The sequence below is a fragment of the Mytilus trossulus genome, chromosome 2, assembly GCF_036588685.1.
Source record: "Mytilus trossulus isolate FHL-02 chromosome 2, PNRI_Mtr1.1.1.hap1, whole genome shotgun sequence".
In the NCBI taxonomy this organism is placed as follows: Eukaryota; Metazoa; Mollusca; class Bivalvia; order Mytilida; family Mytilidae; genus Mytilus; species Mytilus trossulus.
The window spans coordinates 5,050,559-5,074,629 of NC_086374.1; the positions used below are offsets into that span (position 1 = coordinate 5,050,559).

The 24,071-nt window shown below is 31.0% G+C and overlaps 1 protein-coding gene across 3 annotated transcripts; it reads left to right on the forward strand.

Annotated features, from left to right (window-relative positions):
• The first annotated feature begins 2,499 nt into the window (after positions 1–2,499).
• Positions 2,500–18,053, forward strand: LOC134706332 (tubulin gamma-1 chain). 3 transcript variants are annotated; one of them, XM_063565190.1, is made up of 14 exons: positions 2,500–2,632; positions 6,225–6,275; positions 7,543–7,604; positions 8,471–8,638; positions 9,478–9,546; positions 10,227–10,306; positions 10,658–10,784; positions 11,699–11,785; positions 12,188–12,337; positions 12,994–13,146; positions 13,977–14,138; positions 14,912–15,103; positions 15,595–15,624; positions 16,988–18,053. In XM_063565190.1, the coding sequence occupies exons 1-13, from the start codon at positions 2,584–2,586 to the stop codon at positions 15,607–15,609; spliced, it is 1,365 nt and encodes a 454-aa protein (XP_063421260.1). In that variant the 5' UTR covers positions 2,500–2,583; the 3' UTR covers positions 15,610–15,624; positions 16,988–18,053. The 3 variants fall into 3 exon arrangements, with proteins under 3 accessions (XP_063421260.1, XP_063421261.1, XP_063421259.1); XM_063565191.1 differs by having other exon boundaries at positions 15,595–15,619; XM_063565189.1 differs by lacking the exon at positions 15,595–15,624.
• The last annotated feature ends 6,018 nt before the right edge of the window (positions 18,054–24,071 follow it).

Sequence of the window (24,071 nt, forward strand, 5' to 3'; positions counted from 1 at the left end):
TCAAGTTTTGTAATAAGAAATTTATGAAAATTACCATATAATTGATATTCATGTCAACATCGAATCACCATTTTCGTTAAATTTCGCTAAACACAGCGCAGACCATCTATGCCTGTGATAAAAAAAAATCTAAATTGCAAAAATAATTCAACATTTTAAAAACATCAAATTTACAGTAAATGATATTTCATATCAATCAAAAAGTGGTGACTTCTAAGCTGTTGATATCATCGGGAACGAAACGTCAACCATGCAGTGTAAGCGGTACCGACTCACCATTTATGAAAACTAAAAAATACCTGGTTAAAAATCGGTACGATCTGTCTACATGAGACTCAGCAGTGAAATTCAATTTAAACAGTTTGAAGACCAAATAAAATTCGAAGTGATAGCGCAAGAAATACTCCAAACAAAGTGGAAAAGTTGTGTCAAATGTAGCAAATTTAAAAAAAAAATACATTAAATGAACAATACATAAAATTGAAAATGGAAATGGGGAATGTGTCAAAGAGACAACAACCCGACCATAGAAAAAACAACAGCAGAAGGTCACCAACAGGTCTTCAATGTAGCGAGAATTTCCCGCACCCGGAGGCGTCCTTCGGGTGGTCCCTAAACAAATATATACTAGTTCAGTGATAATGAACGCCATACTAATTTCCAAATTGTACACAAGAAACTAAAATTAAAATGATACAAGACTAACAAAGGCCAGAGGCTCCTGGCTTGGGACAGGCGCAAAAATGCGGCGGGGTTAAACATATTTATGAAATATCACCCCCCCCCCCCCCCTATACCTCTAACCAATGTAGAAAAGTAAACGCATAACAATACGCACATTTAAAATTCAGTTCAAGAGAAGTCCGAGTCTAATGTCAGAAGATGTAACCAAAGAAAATAAACAAAATGACAATAATACATAAAAAAACAACAGAATACTAGTAGTAGGTAACTGACATGCCAGCTCCAGACTTTAATTAAACTGATTGAAAGATTATGAATTCATCAAATGAATATTAGGCACAATCCTTCCCGTTAGGGTTATAGTATCATACCATCATCACATATATGAGAAGAACATAACCCGTGTCATGCAAACAACTGGTTTTTTTAATAAATGTGTTTAGTTTCGATGCAAAGACCCTATAAGTGAATCAATATTAACGCCAAAATATGCAATCTTTAATGACCTGACAACAGTATCGTAACTATATCCCTTCTTAATAAGTCTATTCAAAGGTTTTGTTAGTTTCTAAGGTGGATTCTGAATGCTTTATAAAGAATATTAACTAGTTTGTGATATCGAAAACCCTAGTGTAATAATTTTTCAGTAATACATAAATTTCTCTCGTTAAAATTTAAAACATTGTTACATATACGTATCGAAAATTAATGATTAATGATATTTCATGTAAAAAGAAAGTGCTTACTACAATGCCGGTGAAAATATATAGCAAATACTTTGAAAGGGTTATGATGCCATATTTTTGTTAATGAAATGAATTATTGTTATATATAACAAATGTAAAATCCAATTTTCGAAAATTAAGGGGATAAAAGTAATTGCATTATCATATTCAATTATCATTATCACTGTGTCTAAACCACCGCACCTAAACCACATCGGCATGTCAAAATGACGAATTGGGTGAACCTTGCCTCCAATTTGTTAAATGTTTCGTTAAATCGTATAGAACGGTTGTAAAAAAATATTAACGTGGTTATAGTAGATGGAAATAAAAAGATCAGTTTTAACTAATGGGATCATCCTCTTGAAATAAAGATTATTTATTTATTTATTTTACGTTTATATCGGGTTGTGTGACCGTTGGCAGACTTCGTAAGTCATCTCGATATTTAATTAGTTGGCGTATCATAGACTAAATATATACGGAATTATGATATACATTATCAAGTCCATGCATTGTTAACTGTTTATTTCAGACTGATTGTCGGTAATTTGAATAGTTGTTTTCAATGAGTATGATCTGAATCAAATATTAATATTTTAGTGAAATTGGTGAAAAGGACATTATATTTGACAGCTAATGACCCTTTTAATGTTGGTGTGTCTACATTTTATGTCAAGTTGCTTTCATATATGCTTTGATTAAAACATTTCTAGCTGGTAATTTGTCATAATTTGCTGTGCTTTGGTGCCAGTATTTATGTTTTGCATTATGTACTTTCTGATTTATAAAAATCTGTTTTGATGATAAACCGTTCTACTGATGCATATACTTTTTTCATACTTTTGATTCTGATACCAACTTAGAACTGGTACGGACCAGGGGAATCCGACTGTCTAATTAAAACAAAGCATTGCGATGGCCGTCACCCGGTGTTGACGCAACTTATCTTTTGAAAGCAAATGTGCGTCTAGTGCTATATAAAATTAAAAAAATTATGGAATTTTGTAGTCTGATTAGATTTTTTTTAGAGTTTCAATGTCGGATTTGCAAATCGAGCTCTGACTCTAAATTTAGTTTTACCGGAAGTTCAAAACATCAACATTGCCGCCATTTTCGATTCAGTTCTGAACAAAAACAGAAAGATAAATGTTGAAAGACAAAATAAATCAAAATGCCAAGAGAAATCATAACGCTACAGCTAGGACAATGTGGAAATCAAAGTAATTATATTTCTTTTTTACAGTTTAATAGCAGGATAGATTGGCAAGTATGTTGCGAGCGATTAGAAAGTAGACCCATGTTTCTCCAAATTAATTTTAAACATTATTCAACATAATTTTATAGTTTAGTTTAAACATATTTTATTTGCTCAAAGCGAAAAAGGATCAGACACAAGTAAAACATACTTATAAAGTCTTCTCCACAATACAATATATATAACAATACAAATTGAACATGAGCATGCATCATATAATATACACAACATACATATTACTTATCTATACTGAAAAAAGTAAAGGGAATGAGGAAAGAACGACAGAGATTGTAAGTTGATGATGATGTGCGTTTTACCTATGTTGATACTATACTACAAGGAATCGTTTTGATCTCTTTATAAAATTGAATACTTGTTTAAGAATTTGCACATTCTGATCATAGGAAAGAGTTTCTTTTCCAAAAACCAATAGTGTTAAGTCCAAATCGCAGCCTTCAGGAAGCCAGCTGAGACCATTAAACAGAATAGCCCTTTCATTTAAATAGAAAGGACAATTGTAGAAAAAATGGTGCATGTCCTCAATATCCAAACCACATTTACATGTTGGATCAGATATCCAGGTGTTATGATAAGTCGTTATACTAAGGCTATTTTTTTCTTATTTTTTCTGTAGACTTAGCTTTGATTTTTTATAACCATGCATTGGCAAGCTTGATAACTCGTAATTGTTTGTCAGTAACTAAATGTACGATGATGTCCCATACGGAACCTTCTGACCTTGTTTGTTTACATTAAAATTTCAATGGCGTCAAAATCATGTGATGTCAATTCATTATATCCAATCAAATTGCTCTACTGTCAATAAGGGGATTTTTCAGTCTACGGCAATTACGTTATTTCTTTCTGGGATATTGCTTCTAAATAGTTTGCAATAGTTCTGGGTTTTATTCAACAGGAAAACTCTTTTTTCGCCATCCCTTTTGACATCAAGGGAATTTTGTATGAATATTTACCTACAGTCATGATGGTCAGAATATCGATCTTTTTATAATGAATAAAAAGAAAATTCTATGAAAAATAAATGTAAATTGTTTCTTATTAACCAACTCTATATGCCTGTTCAAAATTACGGCATGAACATCGTTTTTTCATATAGTTTTCCTTTCATTTTGGTTGGGCTTTTTTCGCGGGAAAATCGAGAGAGAGGTAAGGAGCATGTCATTTTTAAATTCCTGAAAATACGATTTGCTTGACCTGTATTGCCTGCCACAAGATTGATGACGCTGAATGGAATGTACACAAAGCAATGGAGGCCGGAAATGGGATTGTGTGAAGTTCTAGAATGTTTTTAAATATTCAGAAGTTGGGATTGAAACGGGCATTAGAAAATTGGCATTTTTTGGCAATAATTGAGAACAACAATGAAAACTTACCTTTAGAAATGTTTTTTTATTCAAAAGTGCAGAAAAAACATATTTTGCACTGTTTTTCTACGCCAGACGTACCGTAGTGACATCAATGCGGAGTTTCCCCGTGTGTTAAGTTCAAACACAAATACCTAACGAACTGACAAGATGAACGATCTTAGACTACGGTAGGATATAATGTTAGCTCTAAACAAGTCACAATTCAAGAACGATGCCGAACATCTTAATTGGGTTAATATTATGTTCAATTTTCTTGGACCATATAAATAATGTTTTAAAATAGATTGATTCTCATTTCGAATTTCGTAGTTTTTTAATTCTAGTTTGAATTTTGATAACTAGTCTACATTTCGAACTGATATGTTCAAATTATTCCAAAGTTTAATTGTTGATGGGATAAAGGATTGGGAAGTCAGTGTCAGCCTGCAAAATGGTAAAATGATATCTTTATCATAATTTTATATCAGAGACAGTGTCAATATGTACATGTATATGTTACCTTCAGTGAAATAATTTTCGAAGAACGACTAACATTTGTATTAGCAATTTTTTTTTACATTTACATGGAACTGGCTAATAACAATCTCTAAAAAAAACAGCAGCTTAAAAACACCAGGCACCTACACGGGTAACACAGCCATAGGCTACATTGTTACATGTAACTACAGATATGACAGAAGCAAGGGCTCATGCGACTAGAGCAAAGAAGTCACTTTCCTGACCCCAATAAGCGAAAACTAGTTGCCTTGTTGTTTGCAATACACGCCTTCGAACATTTTCAATTTTTACCAAGTTGATGAAACAAAGACAGTGGCAGATCCCAAAAGGGGGGGGGGGGGTGCTTGAGACAAATGCAAAAAAAACCACCCCATGGACCAAATTCTGAGGCCTGCTACTAATGATCCCGACAACAATAATGTCGTGTCATATACCATTGTGTAGATAACTCAATTTAGATTTATGGCATATTAAGTTAAGTACTTTTGACAACCGAGAAATAAAAAAGAGAAATAAAAAATAACGGGAATTCGGGACTGGGTGTCATTTTTCCAAAAAATTAGTTAAGTACCTTGTGTTATATTTTAAAGGTATATAGGGGGGAAAAAAATTGAGACAAGTGCCTGTCGTATCTGGATTGAAAACAATAATTTTGTCCACTTTTTTGCTATTAGAAAGGAAAATTTCCATCTGAATTATTTAGCATTGAATAAACATGATGAATGAAAAACAGGCGTATTTTTTTAGGCCAGGGCTGCATGTCTGACCTGAATGTTCGTTTCGTCAAACTGATATATTGAATACTTTTTTCAAGACCAGACCAATGCAGACTGCAACCTGACTGCTGTGTGTGCCTTTTAGGTCTTCATTTGTCGACTCATTCATTAATTTGTTGTCATTTCAGACTCATTCCTACCTTTTGGTTGATTTGAAACCCCTCACCTCCCTTAATTTTGTTGGGTGAAACATATCAACCAAACATTTGGATAAAAATAGCTTTATCTGTCGTATTGTACATTTTTTAAATTTCATCGAATAGCCCAGCGTGTTTATAACAACAAGAAATCATTTTATGATAGACTATCAATAGGGAGAATACAGCAATTGATAAACAAAAATATCTAAAGTGCTGGATATATATTTCGTTGGTAGTTTCTCACAAGAACCTAAACTTAAACAAATTTGCGTTTGAAGTGTTACTTTAATTGTGTACTCAGATATAAATTGAATAATAAAAAAGAACATTATTTACATATGACCCTTTAAATACTATAGTTATATCCAAACATTGTAGCTCAGCGTGCCAAGAAGCACTTCTCTTTCAAATCTCTCCATTTCTCAGTTTTAAGAACTCACTTCTCCCTATAATTCTGAAGTAGTGTGAGCCCTGAGAAGCTTCTTCTTCTCTGGATCTTAAAATTAACACCCTAAATATGGTAATCAAACTTTTGTATGGTGGTAATATCAACAAAAAACATTATAAGCCGATAAAACATGACAAATATAAATCCATAAATTATAATGGAATTCTACATCTCCCTTCTATCTCTCTCTTATACCCTATAAACCTGTGTTCTTTGATTGACAGAATACCCAATTTCTCAACAACTTTTATGTTTAAAATACAATAGGACATGCACATATAATTAAAGTGACATTTGTATATTTCAGTTGGTATGGAATTCTGGAAACAGCTTTGTTCTGAGCATGGAATCAGTCCTGGTAAGCTATTAGTTGCTGTTGATGATAAAGCACTCAAATACATTTGTAAACATGATAAATGTAGAACAATATACATGATAATGTGATGTTTCTAGAACAATATAAATGATAATGTGATGTTGCATGATTGTCAATCTGACAACTATACACAAAAAGATTAAAGAACTAATAAACATAACTTATAAAAACTACAGGTTACCATATGGCTTAAACACTACAGATTACCCACAATGATAATTATCATACTAGTATACATGCACATGGTATAGTAATCTATAAAAGGCCTTTGACAACAAAATGTGAATAATATACATTTGTACTTTAAAAGAGAAAAATTAAGCATGCATTGACCTACATGTATTGTAAATTTAATCTCCAGTTCCATTGGTAGAAATATATTTATACCCCCCTTTCAAAAAAGGGGGGTATACTGTTTTACCTCTGTCTGTCAGTCTGTCCCATGAAACTTTCGTCACATTTTTCTCAGGAACTACACATCCACCCTTTCTGTAATTTGGTATCAACATTTATATATGTCAGCCATACTGTGTGATGCGTTTTCAGATTCATCATTCATCGACTTCCTGTTTTCCAAACACTTAAACGATTTTACACATGATAAAAAGTTGAAAATTACACATCCACCCTTTCTGTGATTTGGTATCAACATTTATATATGTCAGCCATACCGTGTGATGCGTTTTCAGATTCATCATTCATCGACTTCCTGGTTACTGAAAATACAAGGATTTCTGAAATTTGGTTTCAGGATTTATATAAGTCAGCTATACCGTGTGATGCGTTTTCAGATTCATCACTCGACAACTTCCTGTTTACTGAACACTTGCATATTTTTACACTATTAATATTATCCACTTGCGGCGGGGGTATCATCAGCTCGCAGTAGCTCGCAGTTTCAATTGTCTTTCATGCAATAAAAAATAAAAAATGTATTTTACACTTTCCATATTCAAGTGACGAAATTTAAATGCTTGCTGCATATCAAATGATTTTTTCCCCCCTAATTCAGGATGACAAATTTATGATGGTGAAAAAAATCCAATTCAATCTTTGTCTGATGGGTAAATTCAAATTAATGTTGCATAATAAAAAAAATAATTACATAAAAACTGGTGGGTTTATATCCAATTTATGAATTCTTCTCTGGAGCTCTGGTCATGGCAGGATACAGATACATTTATGTATGAAATTTTGACTGTAGAGAGGCTGCTCAGTATATGTTAATGCATGAAACTTTTTTTTCCAGAGGGTATACTTGAGGACTTTGCAACAGAGGGTACAGACAGGAAAGATGTATTTTTTTATCAGGTACTTTTCGTAATTATTTCATATTTAAAACAAAAATTGTATTATATATATTTTTAAGATAAAAATATATGAGCTTCTTCGCCAGTTATCTTAACAGAGCATAACTTATCTTTATTGAAATAAAATAATTAAATCCATCGGTTCCTGTTTAGTTTTATCCTTTATTATATACATGAGGGGGAGGACAGGGGTAAGGGAGACAGGGAGAAAGGAGAGGAAGGCTGTGAGAAAGGAGAAAAAGTTGGAGAAAAAAATAAAATATGAAAAAAAAAATATCTCTCTTTTTTCCAGTAAATTTGAATAAATAAAATATGGAGAAGAGGGGTAGGAGAAAGGAGAAGAGGGATGGGAGAAGGGAGAAGGGTACCCCCCTGTCCTCCCCCTCATACATGTAAATCAAACGATTTGAAACTCTAATAAATAAAAAAAATGTTATTTTAGTATAATTGACAAGCTATCTTTTAACTCTGATTACAATTTTAAAAAGTGATATAAATGATAATTGATATGCATTCATAATTTCATATTTCATGCAAGTTACTAGTTGATGTTGCAAAAAATAAGATTAATGGAAAAAAGTTGTAAGTTTTGCATTACTGTAAGTGTTGAGTTTATCATAAGTCATAACTTAAAAAAAAGTAGGATGCAATAGAAGTGATTTTTCTCTAGTTTCTTGCATTTAATATGTCAATCATTTACAGTTGTCTCTTAGCACCATTCTCAAAAGTAACCATATAGCCCAAAAGTGGCGTTAAAACACAAAAATTCAAAATCAAACCAAAGAAACCATATGATGTTATCTCTGCATGCTCTTAAAACTGTCAAATTAATTTAGCTATATACATGTAGGTTATTGTATTTTGTAGGCTGACGATGAACATTATATTCCCAGAGCAGTTTTATTGGATTTAGAGCCCAGGGTTATCAACTCTATAATGAACTCTCCGTATGCAAATTTATATAATCCAGAAAATGTCTACCTCTCAAAGCATGGAGGAGGGGCTGGTAATAACTGGGCTAGTGGATATACACAGGTACAGTGTAAAATGTGTGTTGTCTTTTATAAACAATCGATATACACAGGTACAGTTTAAAATGTGTGTCTTCTATAAACAATGGGGAAAGACAGGTAGAAATACACATATTTTTTTATAGATATAGGAAGATGTGGTATGATGCTAATGAGACAACACTCTGTCCAAGTCACAATTTATAAAGTAAACCATCATAAATACTCTCTGGTAAAAACAAGTGAAAAATAACCAAGGCAGCATTTAAAAATAAGCCAATAAAAGGCAGGCAATGATCAAGAAACAATTGACAAACAATATTTTACAAAACAATACACAATAAACTACAAAATAATCAGCTGAATGTGAAATAGCAGTGTATAGCTAGGTGACCCCATTAAACCTGTTATTTTGGTGTAATTATCAAACGGCTCTGTAATCTTAATTATTAGGGCAATTGATGGAGCTACTTACAATAATTTGGCAATAGATACAGCCTTAATGTTAGTGGTACACATATTGCAGTTATTCTATTATACAAGGGATGTACATGTATCACTATATATATGGTTATTACATGAATATTAATGATCACTGAGTACATTTGTATATTGCATGAGCTTGTGAGTGTAATATATACAACAATGTATTTTTAACAAGGACTTAAATTAGTTAATATTCATGTTATAACGCTTTTATTGTATAGGAAAACTTCGTTACTTGAAAAAAATGTTAAAGACATTTTGGTCACCAATGATTTTTTGAAGCTGTAATTAAACTTGATTTTTCAATTTTTAGTTAACTTCTGTGGGAAATAATGCATACTTAACAATTAAATGCATTCTTAATTTATGATATTACAGGCAGAGAAACTATATGAAGAAATATTTGATATAATAGACAGAGAAGCAGATGGCAGTGACAGTCTGGAGGTAAATACTTAATGAAAAAAATACATTACAGTCTTGAGGCAAAGACTTAATGAAAATAACTTCATTACAACAAAAATATATAATCAATTGTCAATTGCCTTTTGCCTTTGTAACAGCTTACATACTACATTACAAAATTACTAACTAATGGTTGATTACAAAATAACTAATTTAAATATTATCACATCTAACAACCATATCTGTAAGACAAAACCATAATAGATTCAACAAATTACAAACCTAAAAAATGTAATACATTAATGCAATAAATCCAAAAATTATATAAAAAAAAACCTACCATGTAATTATAAATGAGTCAGTTTAATAAAAACCCTTTATGCAGTTGTATTATCTATGGTAAATCTCATTTCAATTTAGATTAGTTGACCCTTCTACTATGACATAGTCTTGTATGTATTAGCAATAGAAAGTTCATTTTCATATCTAGAGTGTTAGATCCATCCCCTCTATGACACTTTACATACTATACCTGTTATAAATTGTGAATAGGGGGAATCATTCGTTTCAAGTCAACAGAAAATTTGGTATTCAGTTGTCTTTCATTAGCATATTTCATTTCCATGGAGACTAATATTGAATTATGAAAAGACAATTCTGTTCCAACTAAAATTTGAAAATAAGAAAATAAAACAAAATTAAGTTTTTACTTTTTTTTTTAGGGTTTTGTCCTTTGTCATTCAATAGCAGGTGGAACAGGATCAGGAATGGGATCATATTTATTAGAAAGATTAAATGACAGGTTAGTAAATAAAAGTTATTTTAGTATTCAAATACACTTTATTTGTGAAGAATGACTCATTTATATAGACCATCAATTGTGTTTCTTTTATTGTGTGAATTAATCTTTAAAATGATGGACTCTCAATACTGAACTGGTACAGACACACAATGTAGTAGGGCTAACACAAAATTGTAGGTGCATCTTTTCTGTCCAGCTACACCATATGATAAAAGTAAGATAAACATAACATGCAGTTGATATATTTTTTTGTATGATATTTGTATGAGGATAAATGATTAGGACACTTCCATCATAAATAGATGGAAGCAGAAATTAAAACTAAGATGTTTTATTGTTCTTCATTTTCAGATTTCCCAAAAAATTAATCCAGACTTATTCAGTATTTCCAAACTTAGATGAAATCTCAGATGTTGTTGTGCAACCATATAATTCTTTATTGACCCTTAAAAGACTGACACAGAATGCAGATTGTGTTGTAAGTTTAAAATTAGAGTTTGATTATGATATTCAGAAGAATAACAAATAGATATGAAAAGATGTGGTATGAGTGGTGATGAGACCACTCTCCATCCAAGTTACAATTTGTAAAAGAAAAACCATTTGAGCGTGTATGAACAATCATATACAATGAGTAACTTTTAAAGAGTTGAATACAGAGAATTTAGAAGAGATCAGGATATATAAAAAGCTCCAAGTTGTTGAACATCACCGTGTTTTGGCATTGAATTCAACTGTGATATTAATGGCAATTTGAATTATTGTGGACCTTAATGTATATTTTCTGTATGATAACATATTAAGGTCCATATTTCATCTTCTTACAGCATTAGAAAATAATATATAATGCTTAGATACATTCCTGTTTTGCAGTATCATTCAAGCATTTTGTTTGCTGACAAATATTTTATGAATAATTTAAATGTGTTTAGTTTTGCTTTTAAGTCAATATTTAAATATTTGAAGTAATGAGAACGGTCCCGGGGTATATTGGATGATTTATTTGCAGTGATCAGCATGCATGACTCTAGTTTAGTTTAGTGCTCAGTATCTTCTTAGGTAATGATATGTTAACTGTGGATACTCACTTAAAATATACATTAAATTTCTGTACGGATTTAGCTGAAAATATAAAGACATACTTGTATTGGATAATTATATTTATGCTCTCAACAACATTCAATGATAAGTCTTGAGGTATTAAAAGCACAAACTAAACAGTAGTGAGTACATAAACCAGAAAAATGTGACTTAAACAAAATATTAATATTTGAAATATCTACAAATGTTTATGTTTTGGTCCAATCATTATAATGTTATTTACTAACATACTCAAAATAGATGAAGCTTAATACTGAATGTTTTGTAAATGCATATGATTGAACTTTATAGGTTGTATTAGATAATACAGCTTTACACAGAATAGCAGCTGATAGATTACACATAGACACTCCATCCTTTGCACAGATTAACCAACTGGTAAGTGTTATAACCATAGACAAACTTATAAATTCAAAACATTAAAAACACTGCTAGCAAAAAGGCTAAAATGTTTACTAGATGATTTTAAAAATTATATAAAAAAAAAGCCACCGCGTCACAGCTGTTAAAGAAATTTATAGCCATATGTCACTATAAGAATGTTTTTTTTCATAGTTAGGCTTTTGGTTTTTTACTTAAATTGTTTTATTTTGCCATGTCTTGTATAGCTCACCATCTGTTATGGCATTTGCTCATAGTTGATGGCCTAATCAGTTACTTTTAATTACTTAAATCCGCTTATTTAGACTTGGTTGAATGGTTGTGTTATTTGCAATCTTACCACATGTAATAATTATATCTGATACCGGGTACTGAAGCTGATATATTTTCATATTCTAGGTATCAACAGTAATGTCAACCAGTACAACAACATTACGGTATCCAGGCTACATGAACAATGATTTGATTGGACTGATAGCCTCCCTTATACCAACACCAAGGTTACATTACTTAATGACAGGCTACACACCTCTGACAACTGCTGCACAGGTAAGTCTGGTAACAAAGGTTGGGACCATTTATAACTACTGATACACATGGGGGGTCAGTCTACACACCTCTGACAACTGCTGCACATGTAAGTCCATAGCCATATGATCATACCAGTTAACCTATAGATGTACAGATGAGTCAGGCTACACACCTCTGACAACTGATGCACATGTTAGTCCATACCCATATGATCATACCAGTTAACCTATAGATGAACAGATGAGTCAGGCTACACACCTCTGACAACTGATGCACATGTTAGTCCATACCCATATGATCATACCAGTTAACCTATAGATGAACAGGTGAGTCAGGCTACACACCTCTGACAACTGATGCACATGTAAGTCCATACCCATATGATCATACCGGTTAATCTATAGATGTACAGGTCAGTCAGTCAGATGTTAACATCACTTTTTTTTTTATCAAAGTGGTTATATAGAATGAAAGGCTACAAATAAACATTACAATAAAAATAGTCAGGACTCATTTGTTTTACTAAAACCCAAACCAGTGTTTAAGATTTTATTTTTTTATATTTTTCTAGTGAGTTCTCAGTTTCATGTCTTTTAAGTATTGAAATGTACTTTAATAATACCAATTGATACTTGTTTGAGATATTAATTAGTTATCATGGCCTCACATTGTAGGTAGCTAGTGTCAGAAAAACAACAGTTTTAGATGTGATGAGAAGGTTGCTACAACCTAAAAACATGATGGTATCTACCCCTGTACACAGACAAGCTAATCATTGTTATATATCTATATTAAACATTATCCAGGGAGAAGTTGATCCTACACAGGTAAGTACCATAGCCATTCTTAAGCTGGTCTGAAAAGTTTTGAGGTATTTCATTAGATGCCATCATGTGTCCAATTTAACTTTATTGTAGTTAATCTAACAAATATCTTGAATAATTCCTTGTATTAATGTATTGATCTGCTTTGAGCTTGATTATGATGCTTGGTTGAGTTACATGGACTTTAATACTATTTTTGCTGTTGTCATTTAGATAGTCTGAGGTTAGATTTGTTTTAAAGATATTTATCAAACTTTCATGAAATTTTGACATACACATATTCATGATTAATAGATATCATCTCAGGAAAATTATGTAATTTGTTTTAAGCTAGCTTTTCCCATCACTTGAGTCTATCATTGTAAATTAAGTTTTCCAAAAATCTTCTACATTCTTGAAGATCTGAACAAGAACAAAACCTATATCTATATATATATCTATATTTGCCCCACAATTTTGTTCATAAATTATGCAGAAATTTGTAATAAAAAAGGGGGGCAAACTATATTTTTTTAAAAGAAAATGAATGTTTTTTGGTCTAAATACTTCATGTGTAGTAGAGGAGAAATTATAAAATAGCAATTTATTTCTCAGCTAGACATTGAAATTTCAATCCTACACTTGAGATGTTATGCTTTTGTCGAAAAATAATTTGTTACTTATAAAACAGCAACCTAAGTATGTCAGTTAATAGCCCTGATTTAACACTGTGAAACATCTCTAATGTATGATTTGTTGAGAAAAATTACGATAATTTTACATGTGCATTACAAACCCTTAAACGTTGACATAAAGTTTGTGTTCCATCAGCATTTTCTATTCTGTTTTAACAGGTACACAAGAGTTTACAAAGAATTCGAGAACGTAAGCTAGCACAGTTTATACCTTGGGGACCAGCAAGTATACAAGTAGCTTTGTCAAGGAAATCACCCTACATACAGACAGCCAACAGAGTCAGTGGATTAATGTTGGCAAATCATACTAGCATTTCATCAGTAAGTATATTGACTATCTACACAGCTACTTTTGCATAGGTACTAATTCTGTACTAAAAATATGTAGTACTGGAAATCTACTTTTAATATTCTGTACTATTTTGTTACTATAGAATTATTGTAATACTAAGGTACCTGTATTTTACAGTCCTTAATTTGTACTTGAAATTTAGGTACTACAGATTTTTGGTTACTACCGTTACATTCTCAGCATTTTGAAAGTTTTTCTATTTCAAATGTCTTAAATTATGATTTTCAAACATGGAATATTGTATTATTTCTGTACCAAAATATTAAGTACAAATCAAGTACTGTAAAATAAAAGTACCTTAATATTACAATAATTTTTAAAGTAAAAAAATAGTACTAAATATTAAAAGTAAATTTCCAGTACTACATATTTTTAGTACAGAAATAGTACCTATGCCAAAGAAGCTGTGAACTATTGGCATATTGTACAATATAAAAAAATAGATGTGGTATGATTGACGGTGAGACAACTCTCCTTTAGAGACCAAATGACATAAAGGAAATAATTTTAGGTCACTACAGGGCCTAAAAAATACCATCATTAAAGTCATGTAGACAGCCAACTGTTCAGTATAAAATGGTTGTACAAACTCTCAAAAAATGCTCCAAGCAGATCAGCATGTCTGAAATGCCAAATCTTTCAAAAAGCACAGAATGCTAAAATGAATCATTCTGAAAGTTATTTTTATAAATTATAAATGAGAATTTATACATCATGTTTTACTTTTTTTTCATACCAATAGTTGTTTGAAAGGACATTAAATCAGTTTGATAAGTTAAGAAAAAGAGAAGCCTTTATGGATCAGTTTAAAAAGGAGTCAATATTTAAAGACAATTTGGATGAGTTTGATAATTCAAGGGAAGTAATTCAACAGTTAGTGGATGAATATCAAGCAGCAACAAAGCCTGACTACTTAGCATGGGGCACACAACAGGTTAGTTAGTATTTAAATTAAGATAATCTTGTTATACACATTGTTTTTGAAATTCCCTCCTATATCTCTCAATTAACTGAAGTTGTGTTTACACTAAACATTGTGTACTGTAAAATAGTTTAGTGTAATGGTCATTGTTTTCACTTTAAATTTGTTTTCATCTGAAGACCTGTTTTTATTACCTGTACAGTAGAATTTTTCATATGAGAAAACTAAACAGAATTATTTGTTTCAGATGGAAAGTTGATAAAAAGCCTTGTTACAAATGAATATTTCTAGTCGCCTGTAATAAATATGTTCGTTCTTGAGAACTTGTTTTTAAAATTGGTAAAAACAGCATGATTCTCACTCGTCCTATTTATAGAATAGAAAGAAGATTGAATATTGACCTTGCTTAGTTTGAAGAGGACTGTTGTAGTTACAATTGATATTCTCATTCATCTGAAACTTTACAATTAGAAGATGAAAAGAGAAATGTTTTATTTTCTTAGCCTACAAAGAAGTGATAAATGAAATGTAATGTAAATATAACTTTGCCAGCTTTCTTAAGATCTAGCAATATGTATTATAATAAGCAGAAGTTAAATAAGAAGTTGTTTCTTTAATTCAAAAAATGAAAAAAATATGTCCATCAAAAGAGCCCTTGCTCTTCAGAAATGAATTTATGTTATTATAATACACATAACTAGATATTGATACAACTGCTTTGTAAAGGGGTACACAAAGTCGATATGCTGCTTTGCACTGTTAGTCCATGTAAACACATTATGCATGCTCAATGTGGATACAAAATCGAACAATTGATTTTTATGAATGAGACATTTTGTTTGTTTGTGGTTTCTTGTTTTGTTTCCCTCAGTTTAGATTTATAGTAAACAAGCACTTTCTGTACTTGAATTAGTTTAAAGTATTTGTTACTGCTTCTAATGACACAATAAAAGTAAAGTTTCAAAATTGATTCATACAGTTCTGCTGTTTCATTAAGCATTTTTAATCTTATCTATAAAAATAATGTTGAGTTAAGAATGAATACCAAACTTCTGTGTTTTATGGTCATTACTATTGACATATCTTTTCATAATGGTAATATGGTTACAAAATGTATGCTTTTTTACGATTTTTCATAGGATTTTAAAAGTTCTTGAGAATTAAAATTCTTTCATTAAATTTCTGTAGAATCTATTTATATCTGTCAAGTAAAAATATGAGTTTTTGTTTTGGTTGAAATTTATAGGTGACGGTGAAATTTCTCACAAAACTTCAGAAATTTCAGAATAAGTATTAGATGGCAATATTACCTTAAAAAACATTGGTTTTAAAGCTTCTGGGATCTGGTAAATGTTTTTGTGTTATAATGTTGTTGTATTATTTCTGTCATGTTTATTTGTATTTGCACTGAAATGGGTTAATGGTTCTATGTCTTTTTGTAGGGAATAACTGGTTTTTTTTTAAATCCTACTACAGTTTTAGAGATACATTCCATAAATTGATTAATAGTGAATAGTGAATGCTTCTTTATTGATTTTCTTTCTTTTATGCTAAAAGTATATTGAAAGCAGGAGAAAAAAAATAGGTAAAATAGAATCTTTTAAACGCTTTACCAAAGAAACCTAAAATATTTCATAGTGATTTAGGACACATTTATTTCATATTGAATAAGATTGTATGTCTGGGAGGAAAAATAACAATTTAAATGAAAATCTAGTTAGGATGAAAGGATGTCATCATATTGATATTTCTTAATTAATTCTCATGTAACCCAATCAAAAAATTTACAAATATTTAAACAAGGAGATCCAAGTTTTTGTGATATAGAATAATTTTCATAAAATTTTCTCTAACACTACACATTCTTATTTATTTACTCTATTTTGTTTATTTCAGGCGTCTGGATCAGTGGATAGAATTTGAAGGATGATAAATGAAAAGAATCTCACCTAACCCACCATTACATGTCTGTGATCTGACTTGTTTTAAGTGCTATTGCCATTTGTCTTACCACAATGTGTTAGAGTTAGACACTGATGGTTTTGTAAAATGATTTAAAGACACAAATAGCCAATGAAATATTCTAGCAATAAATGTTTGCTTAAAAGAAGATATTTATAGGGAATAGACAGTGAACTATTTGTAATATATGAGAAGTATTCTGATTAGAAAACTGATACTGTTATGATTGCTTTTAACCTGTCTTCATAGAAGCGAGGTATAACTCTTCCTTTGTTTGTCTGCCCTTCCATTTTGATCAATTTGAAGATTTTAAATTTAAATTATTTATATTTTTACAAAGGGATTGCATAAGGACTCAGTCTATATATATGAAGTTTTGTGGATTCTTTTAAAAAGGGATGCCTTTTTACATTCATTGCTCATTAACTTCTACTTTACTGATTACTTATTAATTACTACCCATAATGACCATGTATGACATTTTTGTCCACAATTATATATTCAGTAACTCAATATTCATGTAGTCAAATTTTAAATGTTTCAAATTAAATCACTCCCTCACCAGCTTTCTACTTTCATAGAAGAGGTATCAATCAGCAATAGTGGTACTTTATTTTGTTTATTGTTAATATTATAATTATAATGATGATATAAGCAAGGTTTCCATCATCACATATTAAGAATATGTCACAATATTACTTGATAATAATGTATTATACTGTATGTGGATTTGTCTTAAACATTGTTTGTAAGATGTTTGAAATCTTTGATATTTGAAAACAAATTCTCTGCTCAGTGTATTTTAATTTTACATTCATCAAATGTTTTAAGTTTTCTAGTAATAAAAGGGAATTTCAAAGGGATGGACAGAATACAACACATGTATCTGACCAGACTGTCATTAGGATATCATTGATTATGTAAAAAATCTGGCTTAAATGATCTTAAATGCAAGAGAGTATTTTCGTGTTAATTGAAAAATACAAGTATTTTTGTATTATATTTTGTGTTTTTATACGCCCATCACTATTTGGACAGGACATATTATGTAATACAAATGTCTTGTGTCCCTCCGTCTGTCTGTTCGGCGTAAACATGGCGTACCTTAACTTGAGAATGACTTATCCAAATTTCATTAAACTTATTATATTTGTTTCTTATGAGGGTCAAATGATCTTTATACTTTTTGGTGAAAATAAGATTAAAACGCTTTGAGTTACAGCACTTTGGAACTAAAACAGGGGTGTGGTTTTTAGCTCACCTAGCCCAAAGGGCCAAGTGAGCTTTTCTTATCAGTAAGTCGTAGTTAACTTTTACAAAAATCTTCTCCTCTGAAACTACTGGGACAAATTTAAACCAGACGTTGCCACAATCATCATTGGGGTATCTAGTTTTAAAAATGTGTCCTGTGATCTGGCCAACTAACCAAGATGGCAGCCATTGCTAAAAATAGAACCTAGCAAATTTGACATGGGGTTAAGTTGTTCATCAGTTCAAGATCTATCTGCTCTCAAATTTTCAGATGATTTGGAGAACCCTTTGTTGGGTTGCTGCCCATGAATTGGTAATTTTAAGAAAATTTGACTGTTTTTTGTTAATATCTTGAATACTAAAACTATAGATAGAAGTATTTAGTAAGAGCTATTACCATTGCATACCATCAGAGTTCAATTTTAGCAACTGTTGAGTTTTGCCAGTCTATCAGCAGTTTACTTCATATCTTTGTCTCTCTGAAATGAAAACCACAGTTTGTAAGACATAGGGAGGGGGGTGGCAACCTAATGTTGTCAGTGCATTTACTCATGAACTGCGCAACCAAAGCTTCAAAAATTTTAATATGTTGTTACTTACAACAAAATGAAGGTCAAGTTCAATAATAACGATTTTGACTTTTACCGTTGTCCGTTCATTTACGCATGAACTATTCAACCAAAGCTTCCCAAATTTTAATATGTTGTTACTGATGACAAAATGGAGGTCAAGTTCAATAATGATGATTTTGACTTTTACCCTTCAGGAGTTATGGTTCTTAAAAGATTGAAAAATGGTGTTGCCAGTCATGTCTGTGCATTTACTCATGAACTGTTCAACCTAAGCTTTTCAAATTTTAATATGTTGTTACTGATGACAAAATGGAGGTCAAGTTCAATAATGTTGATTTTTACTTTTACCTTTCAGGAGTTATGGTTCAAGTGATATTGCCAGGACACAAAAAAATGTTTATAAATTTGGTTTGCTGTCGTTGTGACAGCCTCTTGTTAAGTTTTACTTTCATCGTTAAGTCCCTAGCTCAGATACACTAAGTATTAATTTAGGTCAACAATATCTGGTGTATTGATTTATGGAAAGGTACACATGCCTTTAGCGGGCAGATTTAGATTGATTATCATTGTTCATTGGTCATGATAATCTTTTGTGTTATGTTCACTGGTCAAAAGTAAACTAACAAAAATAACAATCTCTAAGGGAAATCTAACACTGAAAGTCCCATATAATATGGCAAAACAAAATTCTCACACACATCTAACGAATCAGTCTGTGCCAAATTGTTTCAAGGTTTGTCTGACTGAAATGAAATTTAGACACTTTTCTACTGTAAATTCAATTTAAAAATCTGAGAATTCCTGTCTGAACGAATTACTTTTTGTTTGACATTTTGTCGGTAAGACAGTTTGGGATACACTGGTTACAAACTGAAAACAACTGTCATATTCCTGACTTGATAAAGGCATTTTATTATGTAGAAATTGTTGGATTAAACCTCGTTTTATAGCAAGCAAAACATCTCACTTGTATGACTGGAATATAATTCCATTATATTGATAACAATGTGTGAGCAAACCAAACAGACACAATAGGTAAAAACGTGGATGATTCGGGAACAAGGGTCAACATTGTAAATCTTAACAACTTTGAGAACAAATAACTTCTAACAAAGAAAACCAACATAGCATATAAAAAAGGTACACAAGTAAACACTAAAGACAAGAACTCAAAATTGACCATATCACGATTGCAGGATGTATAAGTACCGATAAAAATCATAAGTAAATAATCAAAATTGGATAAACAGTAAAGGTAACAAAATTTAAAAGGACAAAAAGGCAGATAAGTTTTCACGAGGTCAGTTTCTCATGTACGCAAAACAGTGGGTGAAAATTTAAAGTTTTGGCCTAAGGAGTATCAACTATATCAATTGTGAAATTATTAAACAATAAACATAATGTGATGAAGCTTGGACATCCATCCATAAATAAAAGAAATTTTGTAGCATCATTATTTCAAGGCAATCAGAGACTTCATAAACTGAACCCAACAAAAAATTGAATATAATCTTTACTATAGTAAAAAGATATTGACGAAAAAAAATCTGGTTCTGAAAAATTGTAAAAAAATGGAAATTCATGTGCTAAAAGACTGATTCCTGAGTATTCACATGAACTTATTAAAATTTTCTGATGAAAATAACCTATGAATCCGAAAAAGACTGCTAGAACTGGAAAGGAAAAAAAAAAGAAATCAACAGGTCAGAATGATAGCAATGAAAAACCTAGTAATTTAAAACAGTAAGAACTCACTCTCATACAGAAAATATAAACAAAAAAAAAAACAAACAAAATCAGAGTTGACCAAACTTTAAAAACTATGAACACTAAATTGCGCATCTCCTTATAAAAAAGGAATGCAACAGATGCAAACAAATCATATTCCACAACAGAATCTTCAAAGCTTCAATCCTAGATAATCTGATTATTTTACAGGACCTACTTATGGTCAAAGCCCAGTTTCCGATATAATGCAACCGACCATGAATCAGTGTGTTGATAAAATCGATGATCTCACCCAAAATGTTGACCAGATGTTTCAGAAACTCTCTACATTTGATAACCTTAATTATAAACTTAATAAATTTAAAACCACTTTGAACACTTTTGTAAAAACTGTTGTCAAAATTACAAAACGCATGAACGGTTTTAAAAAAGGCACGGAATTTATGATGAATGTAGAGTAGACAGCTTGATGATGTTACCCAATATGTTGGTCATTTGTAGAGAGATTTCGATCAACTTTTTGAGCGCCATCTAGACTTGCAGACAAGGACAATGAGAGAGAATTGAGTTTTCACAGGGATTCCATTATCAGATCCATTGGAAACTGCAGACACAGAGGCCTTAGTTTCCAGATTTATGGCAAACGAGATGAAGATGGACCCCAATGGAATTTCATAGAGCACATAGGTTTGGAAAAGATTCGATGGTGAAAGACAGAGATTGCACGCCACTTTTTAAAAGAAGACCAATTGGCTGCCACTTCAAAAATTTCAAGGACCGAGAAGCTGTTCGTTTTACTGCCTCAGTATTTAGAGGAACCAAGTATGGTGTCAACGAACAATACTCTAAAAAAAATAAACGACCGCCGCAAATCATTATGGCCATTATCTAATGCGGAAAAAAAAGAAGCGTAAAGCCAGTTTCAAAAAAGATGTCACGGTGTCAAATTCATCCCTCCTGTAGACAACAGAATGGAAACCAACGAAAGACAGCCGTATATTGGCCAAGGAGCGCCACTGAAAAATACATGGAAACAACGATAGAATGAAAAGTCCTGAGCCCCAATTTTTTTTTTATAAAAGGTGGATCATGTGACTCTTGTTATATAAATGATTTCTCTACTGCAATATACTTTTACTATCGAAACAGTAGTAACTATAGTAAAAAATCTTTGTCAAATGCAAATAACAATTTACAATTTATTATTTTGAATGCATGTGGTTTGAAGACGACTACTTTGTCCAGTGTTTAAAAATCTCTTACAAAATCATGATATTGTTTGTTTTACTGAAACAAAATTAGACTATCTTGATGACATAACTGGAGAGAATTTTATTTTTCATTTCAAAAATAGAAAAAAATTGTCTAATCATAGATCAGGTGGTATTGCTATTGGCTTTGAAAAATCAATTACATAAATTGTGCATCCATTAAATACGGATTGTCCCTTTGTTTTCTGGTTCAAAATTAATAGAAAAACTTTTTAAAGAAATTTATCACAAGATGTTGTTTTTGGAATTGTATATACACCACCCGAGAACACTGTTTATGCTGTAAATGATGCTATTTCAGAATAGAGATTGAGTTCATAATTTTGTTAAAGACGTTATGTCATCTTATTTGGCGATTTTGATAGACTCTCTGGAAATCTCACCAATCATCATGAAATAAATGATTAAGATGATATATTTGATTATACTGATTTTTCAGATGTAGATATATTTAATAATAGTGATATTCCTAAAAAAAGAACTTCGCCAGATAATTAAGTTAATTATTTTGGTAGAAAACGTATTCATTTTTGTAAAAACAATATGTTCATACTAAACGGTCGTATACTTGCAGATAGAGTGGTTAAACCAACTAGTAGAAATTTAAGCGTTTTTGATTATGTGTTAAATTCAGCAAATATGATGTGTAAAATATTTTGTTTAAGTGCTAGATTTTTGCAGTTATTCATTATCCATTATTTCTCTAGTTAAATTGTTCTCACTAGGGGAGACTAAATCATTTTCTACTAATGATAACGAACAAATAGGTAAATGGAAGCATGACCAAATATTATAATTCAAAGGTAACATAAATTTTGATGAGGTTGATGAATTATTTTTATGTCTATTGGAAAAGAGTGAAAATCTAGATGTTGTAGATCAAAACTGTATAAATGTTATAGTAAGATGATGTAACACATATACTTCTTAAACCTTTTAAAAAAGTTTGGTGTACATGTCAATATGTCTAAATAAAAGAATAATAAAAATAACAAAGACTGGTTTAATAAAGATTGTATAAAAAGTAGATATGCATATAGAAAAGCATTAGGATTTTTTTAACATAATGATTCTAGCTCTAATTTGTTTAAGCAATGATTACGAAATCGAAAAAAAAAAACATTATAAGAAAACTATAAACGAAAGCATTCGTCTTTTTAAATACCAAAAATATCGAACTCCAAGGAAAATTTAAAACGAAAATACCCTTATCAAATGGCGTGATTAAAAGCCCAAACGAATGGAAAACCACCGTAACGCTCTTGTGCCAACATTTCTTTTCAGGTGCAATGAAATGTTCTTTAAGTTGACATTATTAAAATCTTTGTGTAGTTATAAAAGATCGAAAACGAAAGCTTTTATATTTGATGGGGAATAAGTGCTTTACAAATGTAAAATTTAAAAGATAACGTTATTACATATTTCCTTCTTATCCTGATTTCGTACTAAAGATGCATGAACTATTTCTAAATGATCGTTGAGCAAACATTTATCATTTTTTTGACTTGTAAATTCTGGGAATACAATGTGAAGTGATCTTAAAAATTGCACTGTCTATGGATTATTGTTCTTATGTATTGCAAATTTAGCATTCAGCATATCAAAACTCATTTATGAAATGCAGAGAGTTATAAATAAAATCTTCTGTGCAAAACGTCGGGAAATCTTAACAATCATTAATTTTTTTTTAATTTTTTTTTAAAATCATTCAAACTACACCATTGCAGATAATTTTCGCGATTTTCAATGAAAAAGGTGAACGAAAAATATCGGCGGATTCAAAACTTTTATCCATTCTTGTAAACTTCTAAATTGGTGGGATTTATTTTGGCAATTTTGTTCTATACACGATAATAATCGAAAATTTACAAGCTGCAAAAATAACCTGATTTACGGTACTTAATTCGCGTGTAAGTATATTGAGCCAATGCGAATGACCGAGTCGTTCTTTTGCAATTTCGAAATACGCTTAAACGCCCATTTAGACTTTTGAACTCATCAACCGTGACCTCTCATGCCAAATTTTGGAAATACGGAATGTTATAAATCATTGAAAATAGTGCATCTGTAGTTTTTGGGTTTAAATCTTTAGAAATAATTTAGATACATCCAAAAGTCATAGGTATATGAGGACAGGACAATTTATATTTAACCTTCCCCCTACTTGCGAATCCATTGATAATTGTTTTTGTTTAC